We start from the raw sequence: 12,467 nt of genomic DNA, 5'->3' as shown, positions 1-12,467 counted from the left end.
TTGTATTGTGTGAAGCCAGCTGCTTTGTACACATGCAAAGCATATTGATGTTGCAGCACTTAAAATGTTGCACCAGGGGTTCTATGACCTTCAGGTGTGTTTCGGGTGGAGCCATTAGAAGCTGCAATAGGAAAAAGTACCTAAAAGGCCCTGGTGTGCATACTGAATACTGCACATGGTGTTTTGATTCTAGCCATTGATTTTCGTGTGTGTGTGTGTGTTTGGTTATAGACTTTCCTCTCATACAAAGATTGACTGAGTATGGTCCAGGTTCGCCTCTGGGGATCTGTTCTTAAAACTGCAGGGATATGTTAAATGTGAATTCATCCTTAATTAGTTGCAAACTAAATCTGAATGGTGGATGTAGGGATAGAAAGTGTAAGAAGAATATATCAGACAGAATGAAATGGGGATCTTTGTGAATGACACAGGTAAGGGAACATTGCTATTTCCGTTAGGCAGGCATTCTGCACTTTCCATTTCAGTGTTTTCCATATTTAAAAAAAGCAATTTTGTTGTTAATGATATAAAGTAGTATCTGTGATGGGCCTGAGGGAGTTAAGGTCCTAAGAAGTAGTCTCTGGGCAGATTTACGATCGTTCTGCCAAGGGCCTTGGACACTGATTATCTCTAACCGTCCAGCTCTGCAGCTGGGGGATGATGTCATGCTGTACGTGCAGCCGAGCCGATAAAAGATCTCGGCCGTGTCAGCGATCTGGTTCCTTGCAGCAGTTTGGATTGTCTTAGGCTGAGAGGGAAATCTTTTCTTTGTCTGCGAGGCTTTTAGCCCGCAGAGGTGGAGTCCGTGGAAAGTTAGTGTGGGCTGGATGTCTTGGGAAAAGTATGGCTGCTTGTTCAGCAGGGTGGGAGGGGAGAGTGAATGACTGTGGGGATGTTGTGTTGTCCTTCCTGCCTTAAATGTTTTTGTGCTTTGTCTTTTCCCCTTACGTGTGTCCCAGCCCTGGGACGTGTGAATTCCACCAGAGTTCTGGTTGTATTAATAAAGTATTTTGATCTTTTATGTGATGCGACTGTTATTTTTGGGTGCCAGACTCAGACCAGAAGGAGGAGCAGGTAGCAGGCTCTCTTCACATGGTTGGCAGCACTGGGATTTGAGTCTGAGCCCCAGGAATACGGTGTGACTGGAAAAAGGGATAGGTTTTCCCAGGACATCTAGACAGGTGCTAGAAATGACACGGAACGAAGTGGCTACCTCGGGAATGAACCAGAGTGGTTAGCGGAGATTATAGTGACAGTGTCGGGCAGCTCCCAGGAGGGAGAGGAGTTGGAAGAAAGTTGGCCAATGACTTATGAGGAGAGGCAACAGCTTACTTTGGACATTAGTCAGTTGCCAGAGGCAAAGTTGGGCCAGGTGCTGCATATCCTTCAGCTGTGGGAGCTGGGATATGAGGACCCCGACCCGGACAATGTGGCTTTTTACGAAATCGATTTTGATGCACTGAAGTCCACTACGCAGTGTGAGTTGGAAAGATATGTGGAAAGTTGTAAACAAGAAGAAAGGCGTAAGTTGCAGCTTGCCCTGGATATTAGTCAACTACTGGAGGAGGAGCTGGGTCAAGTGGTGCGCATCCTTCAAGTGTTGGAATTGAGGTATGAGAATCCTGACCCCGATGACTCAATTTTGTATGACATCGAGGTGGATGCACTGAAGCCCGCTACGCTGCAAGAGTTAGAAAGATATGTGGAAAGTTGGAAGCAAGAGGAAAGACGAAGGTTGGAGAAGATGAAGGAGGAAGAGGAATGCCGCCAGCGAAGGAGGTGGTGGCTAGAGCAACAAGGACGCTTATACCAACGGCAGCTGAAAATGTTGGAGTTACAGCTACAGGCCATGGAAGTGATCTCCTCGATGTGTAGGAGCCAGGAGCAGGGGTGGAAGTTTCCCCCCTTCAAGGCGGGCCAGGACGTGTGGAGTTATCTGGAGTTGTTTGAGAGAGTTTGCGAAGATCAGGGCGTGCCTGTGAGTCAGTGGATGATGGGGATTTGGGCCCAGGTGGAGGGAGAATTGGCGGAATTGTTGGGAAGGGTGGCAAGCTCTGATGTGAAGGACTATGGAAAGTTTAAACAGATGGTGCTGCGGTGGACGGCTCTGTCGGAGGAGGAGTCCTGGCGGAGATATTGGGACATTAAGGTTGAGCCGGGCGAGAGTATGGTGAGGATCGCAGCCCGAGTGGAGAAAGCCCTAGTCCGGTGGACGGAGGTGGCGGCAGCTAAGACTTATGCCCAGTTGGTGGGGGTGATCAAGCTGGAGCAGTTCTATCGAGGCCTACTGGCGGAGCTGGCGATCTGGGTTCGAGATCATCGCCCAAAAACATTGAACAAAGCAGCAGTTTTGGCAGAGCAGATGAGGATGCATCATGGGGAGAGGGATCACTCGAGAGCGGGGCTAGCAATGGCCATCGTGGCGAGCGAACCTAGCCGCCCCTGGGAGAGGAGGAGGACCCAGGGAGGGCCAAGGAGGAAGTCAGCGGAGGAGTGGAAGCTGGGCGGCTCGCTGGAATGGGTGGCGTGCTTCCCGCCTATGGGTTTAGTGCAGCCCGGGCAGGAGGAGTGGAGCAGAGCAGAGTTTCACCGGACAATTTAGATTAATGGTTGACCCTGCCAGGGGTGGAGAGACACTGGGGCGACTTTGTCAGCAGTTGACCAAAAGTATGTACAGACAGGGCAGATGTTGGGGTGGAGGTACACGGTGACGCCCTACGGTTCTCTGCCTGTGTCGATGCCCCTGGCTAAAATACCAGTCAAGTATGAAGGGTGGAAGGGAGATGTCATCTTTTTGGTGCACCGGGATTCTCTGTGGCCCATCCTCATTGGAAATGACATCGCTTTCCAGGCTGTTAAGATGGGGGCGGTCACCCGAAGCCAGACTGCTAAAAAGGGGGAGGTGGACTGTCCGCAGGCGGAGGTGGAGAGTTCCCTGGTTGAAAAGGTGGAGGAAGGGGAGAAGGGTGATCTTAGTCCCGCCTTTCAGGAAGCTCAGCAAAACAACCCCTCCTTGGAGGAGTGTCAGAGGGAGGTAGACGGTGTTGCCTCAACCACTGATCCTCAGCCAGTTTGGTTTTGTTGGTGGGAGGGGGTGCTATACTGTGAGTTTGCTCCAAAAGGAGAGGGTTGGGGATGGAGGGTACAGCGCCAGTTGGTTGTGCCTCAGGGTTTCTGAGAGCCCATGTTGCAGATGGCTCACGCTTCTGTGTGGGGCGGGCATCTGGGCAGGCAGCGGACTCAAGATTGTGTGTCCAAAGACTTTTATTGGCCAGGGGTGGCCTAGGCTGTAAAGGACTACTGCCGGTCCTGTGAAGTGTGCCAACGGATGGGTTTTAATCGGGATCATCCCCAGGCACCTTTACAATCGATACCAATAATGGAGACACCTTTTGAACGACTGGGGTTGGATATTATGGGTCCCTTCCTTCCTACTAAGACTGGGAAGAGGTTTATTTTTATGATCATTGATTTCACAACCCATTAAGCGGAGGCGTTTCCCCTCTTCACTATCACAGCACAGGCGTTAGCGCAGGCCCTGTTGTCAGTGTGCTCTTGCCTGAGCATGCCACAGGCTATCTTGTCCTATCGGGGCCCGGGGTTTGCATCCAAATTGCTCCAGAGGCTGTGGGATCAAGAGGGGGGGGATGGAGCGTGTGTTCTCGGTCCCATACCATCATCAAACTAATGGGTTGGTGGAATGGCTTAATCAAACCGTGGGTAAAATGGTGCGGGCATATGTGCTTGAGCACCCAGCGACGTGGGATCAGGGCCTCCCGATGTTGTTATTTGCGTACCAGAACACCGTCCAGGCTAGTCTTGGGTACTCCCCGAACGAGTTGGTGTTTGGGAGACCGGTGCGTAGCCCCCTGACTTTGCTGAGAGAGGAGTGGGAGGGAAGACGAGAAGGGGGCTCCCAGTCGGTGGTGACGTTTATGCAACGGTTGCAATCTATGTTGCGAGGAGTCCAGGAGGCGGCCCAGAAAAACTTGGAGCAAGCTCAGGGGGAGCAGAAGGAGTGGTACGATCGTACGGCACAGACTCGGGTCTTCCAGGCGGGAGACCGGGTGTTGGTGCTGAGACCCGGATAAATTGGCCATGAAGTGGGAGGGCCCGTGGATAGTGGAGCAACAGCTGGGAGAAGTAAATTATTTGTTGAAATCCCCTGACTCCCGGGGACAGTCCAAAATGTTCCACGTTAACATGCTGAAACTATATGTGGACCGCCAAGACTTTGTGTTCTGGCTACAGCTGGGGAAGGAGGAGGTGGGGGACCCAGCGGACCTGTTGGAGGAGTGTCAGCAGAGTGAAGGGGTAGAGATGGTGGTGATGCCTCCCTCCCTGTCAGGTTCGCAGTGGGCGGAGCTGCAGCAGCTGCTGGGAGAATTCCACTTCCTCTTTTCTGGGAAGCCTGGGTGGACAGAGTTGGCTTGCCACTCTGTCCCTACAGGAAATCATGTCCCCATTACCCCCCCTCCGGTACTGAACCATGGGGCAGCACGCTCTGGATATTGAGCGGGAGCTTTAGGAGATGTTGGAGTTGGGGGTTATTCGCCCCTCTCGAAGTGCCTGGTCCTCTCCAGTGGTCCTGGTGGCCAAGCCCAATGGGGGGGGGGGAGTGAGATTCTGCGTGGATTTTAGGCAGATCAATATGCTGACGCAGTTGGATCCATATCCCATGCCCCGCCCCGATGCTCTGATCGAACAGTTGGAAGGAGCTAAGTTCATCACCACGTTAGATCTGACCAAGGGGTATTGGCAGGTGCCCTTGGAAGAGGAGGCTGCGCAGAAGTCAGTGTTTGTCACCCATAAGGGGCTGTTTGAATTTACAGTTCTGCCCTTTGGGGCGAAGAACGGGCCTGCCACCTTTGTGCGGTTGATGGATGGGCTGTTGGATGGGCTGGGAGAGTTTGCTTGTGCGTACTTGGATGAACTGGCCATTTACTCCCAAGCTTGGGAAGAACATCTGGGGCATGTACACCAGGTATTGGATCGGATATCAGGGGCGGGCCTCACCATCAAGGCTTCCAAGTGTCAGTTTGGGAGAGGAGAGGTGGTGTACCTGGGCCATAGGGTGGGGGGCGGATCAAGCCGGTGGAGGCTAAGGTGGAGTCCATTCGAGCATGGCCTGTCCCCCAGACCAAAAAATAAGTACAATAGTTCCTGGGTCTGGCGGGGTACTATTGCCGGTTTGTGCCCCACTTCAGTACGACAGCTGCTCCCCTTATATATCTCTATCAAAAGCAGCAACCATTCCGGGTACAGTGGACAACAGCATGCCAGCAAGCGTTCGATCAGTTAAAAGTTCGGATGGTGGCCGCCCTTATCCTGCGGGCTCCCAATTTTGATCAGCCGTTTGTCCTACAAATGGACGTGTCAGAGACGGGGGTGGGAGCTGTGCTTTTGCAGAAGGGTGAGGATCAACAGCTCTACCCCATGGCTTATTTGAGCAAGAAGCTGCTGCCCCGGGAGAGGGCCCTTTCGACTATTGAGAAGGAGTGCTTGGCCATCGTCTGGGCTTTGGGGAAGTTGTGCCCCCCTACTTCATAGAATAGCAGAGTTGGAAGGGGCCTACAAGGCCATCGAGTCCGACCCCCTGCTCAATGCAGGAATCCACCCTAAAGCATCCCTGACAGGGTTGTCCAGCTGCCTCTTGAAGGACTCTAGTGTGGGAGAGCCCACAACCTCACTTGTGGGGCCTTGGACACTGATTATCTCTATTTTGACCTTTTATGTGGTGTGACTGTTATTTCTGGATGCCAGACTCAGACCAGGAGGAGGAGCAGGTGGCAGGCTCTCTTCACAGTGTCCAATGGGGTCGTGCATGCGCAGCCATCTCTTGTCTGTGCACAGCCCTACCAACAAAGGTCTGTGCATGGCTCCAATAGTGTGCTTCTGGGGGGCCCAATTTTGTGTCCCTTCCATAAATGCACACGTTTCCACCTGTCAGCACTTGCCCGTGGAAGCAGCATAGTGTGGCTGCATGCAGACCTGGGCTGGTGGGAATATGTGTATGTGGACCAGGGCTGACCGGGTGGCTGCACATGCACGGCCCCTATTCGATACTACCAATGGTAATGATGTAAAATAAATGCATTTCTTGACATCTATGATACATGATGGTTTCAATAGAATCATTTTTGTAGGAAAGTTTTCTGGGCAGCAGGTTCAATCCATATTGGTATAAGGTGGGGGTGTAGTTCAGTGATAAAACACATGCTTTGCATGCAGAAGGAACCTGGTTCAATCCTAAATTCAATACTCAGAATCTCCAGGGAGGGCTGGAAAGTGGCCTGAAACTTGGGAGAGCCGCTGCTGGTCAATGTCGACAATACTAGGCTAAATAGACCATTGGTCTGACTGAGTATAAGGCAGCTTCCTAGGTATCTATTTATTTGTTCATGCATTCATGTTCTCAGAACTATTGCTTTTGCTCATATGCAAATATAATTAATTGATTAAGTAGTAAACTTATATCCACTAAGATTTTTTTAACAGCCATGTTAGACTTGATGAAAGACTTCTAATTAATACGAAAATTAACATTAATTTCTAGGTGAAAAGTAGTCGTCGTCCTGAAGGAAACAACAGTATACTTGAAGAACTAATAGATGATCACTTATTTCCGATTGCAATTACAGAATTTCTCTCTGGGAAAGATCTAATTCCTCCTGCTAAACTTCTTCACTCTCTTGTAGAGCACATACTACAGGTGAGAATGACAGCTTATGAGAACCTATATGTGTAAGTTACAAGGTCACCATTCATTTCACCTCAGCTATTAACTCATGGGTAGAGAAATCCTGCCTGTTGTTACGTAGTGAATGGGGACTGGCAGAATGGATTTCCATCTTTGTAGCCGGGGGCGGGGAGCAGCTTTTTCTTTTTCATTTTACTGCGCAGCCATAGGGCCTCCCTGGGGCATGTTGGTGGAATGAGCGTACTTGAGATGTAGTCTTGCTGCATCTACTCCCAACACTTCCAGATTTCTGTGGGCTTTTTTAAGTTCATGAATGAATAGATGCCAATTGCAAATAAAATATTAGGCAAGCTTGGCAATTTCAAAGTTGTAATTAATGTTTTTTCGCGTGATTATGGGAAAATATCCATGTATGTCATTGAAATACATATGTATCAATATGAAATGGAACTAGTCAGTAGTGACAGTGTAACCCAAGGTGTCACAACAAACTCAGTGGAAGGGAGTTGAACTCTTGGGGTTATTAATATATGCACAGTTCTTTGGGTTTCTAAAATTAGTGTATTAACAGTTTTCAGTATTCCCCCCCCTGTTAAATGTAAACATAGTAGAAGTACATGTTATGTTTTCAAATATCCCTATAAATTTTTACATAATAAAACATTTCAATCACATTGCGTGTGCTTTAACTCCCCTCTTTAACTCCCCCTCTAATATTTGAGTTCAGATACTCAAAATGCTTAGCCATCATGGCTTAGCATGTTGTCTGAACAAGGTCAATAAAATAAATAAACTCTGCTTAAATGGCAGAGCCAATAAGATGGTTTAGTGCCAGTGTGTTTTATCACTTTTTATTGTTATATAGATTATCCTGGAAACATAATTGAAGATTGGTATACATATTAAAATAAGTAAATATTTGTGGCCTAGAGGAACTGGCCTAATCCTAGTGGCAGGAGCAACAGATTTAACTTTGGAGTGGACCGTCAGGCTAATATTTGTTCATGTGTGTTTACAGGAATGTTCAGACCCTACACTTCCTGTTCAGTTTTTTCACATCATGTATGCTCTACTCCAACATAATCCTCCTTGGAAATCACCTTTCATGTTAAGATACTACCTGGATGTTCTTCAGTGTCCTGTTTGCATGAGAGGAACATGGCCTCTGATTGAGATGCTTGTGAGGTAAAGCCACCAAGGAATAATTAATTATTGTAGAATAAGCACAACACATTTTGGGGTATGGATTTTCATATAGAGTGGACCTTTATTAAGAAAAGTTGTTATTTCTGTTGACAACCTCATTTTATTTTATTTGTTCCTCACCTTTCTAGCAAAAAATGGCACTCAAAGCAGCTTACAGAACCAATTAAAATTGATTAAAACATTAAAATGCAATAAAAACATAACAATTGCAGAAAAATATTTTTAAAATCAGCAGCTAACGCACCAGACCCACTTACAAGTTAAAGTCCTTTTTAAATAAAGCAGCCTTTCCCTGCGAATAGAAGGACATCAAAGAGGGAGCAAACTTAGCCTCCCTTGGGACAGAGTTCCATAGCCTGGGAACGGCCATCAAAAAGGTCACCACCTCTCAAGTCACCACCAAACGCGTCTCCGAAGGTGACAGTCTCAAAAGAAGGACCTCCCTGGAAGATCTTTGGTACTGGGCAGTCTCATATGGAAGAGGGCGGACTTTTAGGTAGCCTAGTCCCAAGCCATATAGTATTTGATAGGTCATAACTAGCATTTTGAATTCTGCCAGAAACAGACACATAGACAGTGAAGCTGTTGTACCAAGGGAGTCAGGTGCTTCCTGTAACCAGCCCAGGTCAACAGCCAGGCTGCATCATTCTGGACCAGCTGAAGTTTCTGAAACATTTTCAAAGGCAGCTCCATGTAGAGCAAGTTACAGTAGTCCAAACAGGATGTAACTAAGGCATGCATGACCATGGCCAGATGAGATGTCTCTAGGAACAATTGACTATACTGGGACCCCAACAATTCCTTTTTGACCATGTATATTATTTACGAACTGGAGTACTGTGTCCAGCTCTGGGTATCACATTTTATGGATGTTGACAAACTCGAGTATGCCCAGAGAAGGACAACAAGGATGGTGTAGGGCCTGGAAACCAAGTCCTATGAGGAACAGTTGAAAGAGCTGAGTATGTTTAGTCTGGAAAATAAATGGTTAAGAGGAGATGTGATAGTGGTCACCACATTTCTGAAGGGCAGGCTTGTTCTCTTCTGCTCCCAAGGGCAGGGCTAGGGTAGGAATCTCAGGGAAGCACATTTCAGCTAAAAACATTAGGAAAAAAACATCTTAACAGTAAGAGCTGATTAACAGTGGAACAGACTGCCTCAGCAGGTGAGGGCCATTCACTAAATACAAAGGCTGGAAGACCATCTGTCAGGAAAGCTATAGTTGCATACCGTATTCAGCAGGGGATTGGACTAGATGACCTCTAAGTTCCCTTCTAAATAGTATTTACTATAATGACATCAAAATTACGATAAAGCTATGGAAAAAGAAAGATGCACTTCTCTGTTGAACACAATGGGTTGGAAGGAGTTCCACCTGTGGGACTCTCCACTGTAGGAAATTTTTTTTCCTACAGTGCTGCTTTTCTACTGAGGTGATTTTTGCAGATTCCCCTGTAGCCCCAAGAAGCTGCTCCAGAGGATCTAGGAATCCCCTAGAACAGTGTGGGAGGTGGCGCTTGGGACTACAGGGGATGGGATCAGTGAAAATCTCCTCTTTGCACGCACCCTACCGATGAGAATCTTCATTAGGTATCAGTCCATTCTGCAAATGCAAGGAGTCCTTCCGTTTGTGGAAGTGCAAGTCTGGATCTACCCAACATTATTTCTTTACCTTATTCTAAACCTATCGAATGTATGCCAATCTCAGTCTTTTGAAAAGGTGAAGAGAAAAAGGCGAACGAAGGTGACAAATTAGTCATAATAGATTATGTTCTCTGATCTAATGCATCACAAGGAAATAAGCTTCGGAGGGGGAAACATTTGGGTTCAATTCAGAAAATTTAATTGACTGGATATTGACAGTTTGACTTGGCCTCACTAGAGTGGAGGAGCTGTGATTAGTTTCAATAGGGTTTGAGTATGCCTAGTTTCTGTATGTATTTTGAGCAGATAACCAATGCATATGGCTAGAAATAAGGGGGTTTATCTTTGATATGAAATAATCAGTAAAATGCATTACTTAAATTAATTTTTATTTGGAAAGTACAATTAAAACAGATAATGGTGAAAGGTACCATTTCTGTTTGCTCCCCACCACCACCACCACCATCCCAGATGATAACTCACAAATCACTCACTCGCTATAGCTTATGGGACTACAACAGCATTAGTAATCTCATCTGCTTCCAAAGTTCTTGAAATATATGTAAAAAACTTACCTCTTGGTAAGTGTTTAATTTGTGTCTTGACTGAAAGTGGTTTTCCTGTTCAAGGGGTTTTAGTTTAGAGAAAAATAAGGTTGCTAAAGGAGAATATGATAGAAGTTTCCAAAATAATGTGGTCTGTGGATGCTTTTCTGCCTCATAATGCTAGAATTCAGGGCTATACAATGACCTAGCTGGGACACAATACTAGGAGCAGCTACACACACTGTGGACATTCCATCTATGATTTGCTTGTCATTATCCAGAACTCTGGCTTGTCTTTCCCCATGGTTTGTTGTTGACTTATGAGTCTGGCTTGTCAGGGGAGAGAGAATCCAGGGTTCCTAGTTCACACGTAACAATAAATCATGCAAGGAAGATCCACAATTTGTTTAGCTGCTCCTGTTTGCAGTGGAATCAGCTGGGCAGCCTACACAAGCACACTGCTCATAAACAATGAACTAGGGTTCCCCCAGCATCCTGGCTTATTGTAACATCCAAATCAGGCCAATGAAATTGATGAGAAAATATATTTAGGACAGACGAAAGGAAATACATCTTCCTACAACACATAATTAATTTTAAGCGGTGTATCTTAGTGCCACATAATGTGATGGTGGATACTAGCTTAGATTTAAAAGGGACTTAGTCATATTCATGAAGAATAAGAGCCAGTGTGGTATAGTGGCTAAAGTGTTGGACTGGGAGTCAGGAGATCCGGGTTCTAGTCCCCACTCAGCCATGGAAACCCACTGGGAGACTTTGGGCCAGTCACAGACTCTCAGCCCAACGAAACCTCACAGGGTGGTTGTTGTGAGTATAAAATGGAGAGGAGGAGGATTATGTACAGCGCCTTGGGTTCCTTGGAAAAAAATTGGCGGTATATAAATGCATAAATAAATGAAATCTGCATGCTTGGAGCCAGTTGCTAGGGAGTTGCAGCAGGCGAGTGCTGTTGCCTTTGTGCCCTGCTTTTGTGTGAACTGGAAAAAAGCACCAGAAAGTATCCTTATTTGTCAAAGCAATTGAACCTTGAATATTATTTGTGCTTTTCCTCCCAGATCCTGCCTTTACTGTGATGATATTTGTCATTCGGTCCCTGCTCCAGAAACCACAAATGAAGAAAAAACATTTCACAAAAGTCTGCTATTGTTTATCATGAATTTGTTCCAAGCTGAAGTGCTGGCATTAACAAGAAGGTGTGTTTCCCTTTTGTGGAAGTCCCCCCCCCTTTTTGCGTTTGCAGACCATATCTGTATTTTAGGGTCAGATAGTGTCCTATATCCAAAATAGGCTGTGCTATTTCCAAATGTATATGTTAAACATTTCCCACTTAATATTTTTCCTGCACTTTTATGTTTTCATGATATAAAGATGTGTTTTTTATTATGTTTAAATTTTCATTTTCACACATTAGGTGTTTCATTTTTTTATAAGTGTGTGAGTGTTTAACTTTGTTTCCCATTCTGTTTTTAGTCTGTAGCAGATTAAAAGTATTTTGCATAATGCTTACATTTTGCTTGAATGTATTCTAAAGTAATCTCAGTATAGTTTATGGAAACTGCATTGGAGTAGTAAGATGGCTAAAACTTGTAACCTCTTAATTTATTATTATTTAATACGATTATGTATATCTCACCTTTCAGGATACAAATCCTTCCAAGGCAATTTACAAGTACAATCAAAGTACAAGTAATATCAACTCACAATAAACACTATCAACATATAAAAGCCATCACAAGTCAGTCTTTCTTTTTCTTTCTTTCTTCCCTTTTTTTTTAAAAAAGGGAGCCACCCACACATGGCAAAATGGCAAATTGCTTCTCAGGTTTATTGAGGTCAAATGTGGCCAGAATCAGCATTGTTGTTGTTGTTGGATATGATAGGATTTCTTTGTAATTTTAAAAACCAGCTAAACGTGGTAGGTTTCGACATAAGATGCGATGTATTCTAAGTAATCTTTGTGATAAAATAGGAATACATATCTAGGATTTTTCTTTTACAGTTTATATGAAGGAGTTGATTCACAACATCTGCAACCTATGCCAAAGACAGTTCTTCTGAAGACCTTCTGGTTAGGAACTGAATCAGATCTTTTCACCAAACGGATAAATATTCTAGTTGACTGGGTCATAAAATCCTACAGAGAAAAGTACAAGACAACTGATGTGAGTCATATACCTATCATAAAGAGTAAATAAGGTCAAATTAAAGTTCCATAATTTTGTATCTTGTAATAAGAAACATACTTTATATTATTCTATAATATGATACAAATTGATGCACACATTTACATATATTGATATTTTTTTAAAAAAAATTGGAGTTCTAAATGGATTATTGGTTTAGCTTAGGGC

General features: G+C 45.3%; 1 protein-coding gene across 2 annotated transcripts in view; it reads left to right on the top strand.

The window, feature by feature from the left end:
- Positions 1-12,467, top strand: part of SLF1 (SMC5-SMC6 complex localization factor 1) — a 36,970-nt gene that overhangs the window by 9,598 nt on the left and 14,905 nt on the right. For both annotated transcript variants that reach the window (XM_063129594.1, XM_063129595.1), the window contains exons 7-10: positions 6,557-6,712; positions 7,719-7,885; positions 11,172-11,309; positions 12,116-12,278. In XM_063129594.1, the coding sequence (XP_062985664.1) occupies positions 6,557-6,712; positions 7,719-7,885; positions 11,172-11,309; positions 12,116-12,278 (624 nt within the window). The remainder of the gene's footprint in view (positions 1-6,556; positions 6,713-7,718; positions 7,886-11,171; positions 11,310-12,115; positions 12,279-12,467) is intronic.

Source organism: Elgaria multicarinata, chromosome 6 (assembly GCF_023053635.1).
Source record: "Elgaria multicarinata webbii isolate HBS135686 ecotype San Diego chromosome 6, rElgMul1.1.pri, whole genome shotgun sequence".
Classification (NCBI taxonomy): domain Eukaryota; kingdom Metazoa; phylum Chordata; class Lepidosauria; order Squamata; family Anguidae; genus Elgaria; species Elgaria multicarinata.
The sequence above is the reverse complement of the archived record's forward strand: the minus strand, read 5'-3'. Positions and strand labels throughout refer to the sequence as shown.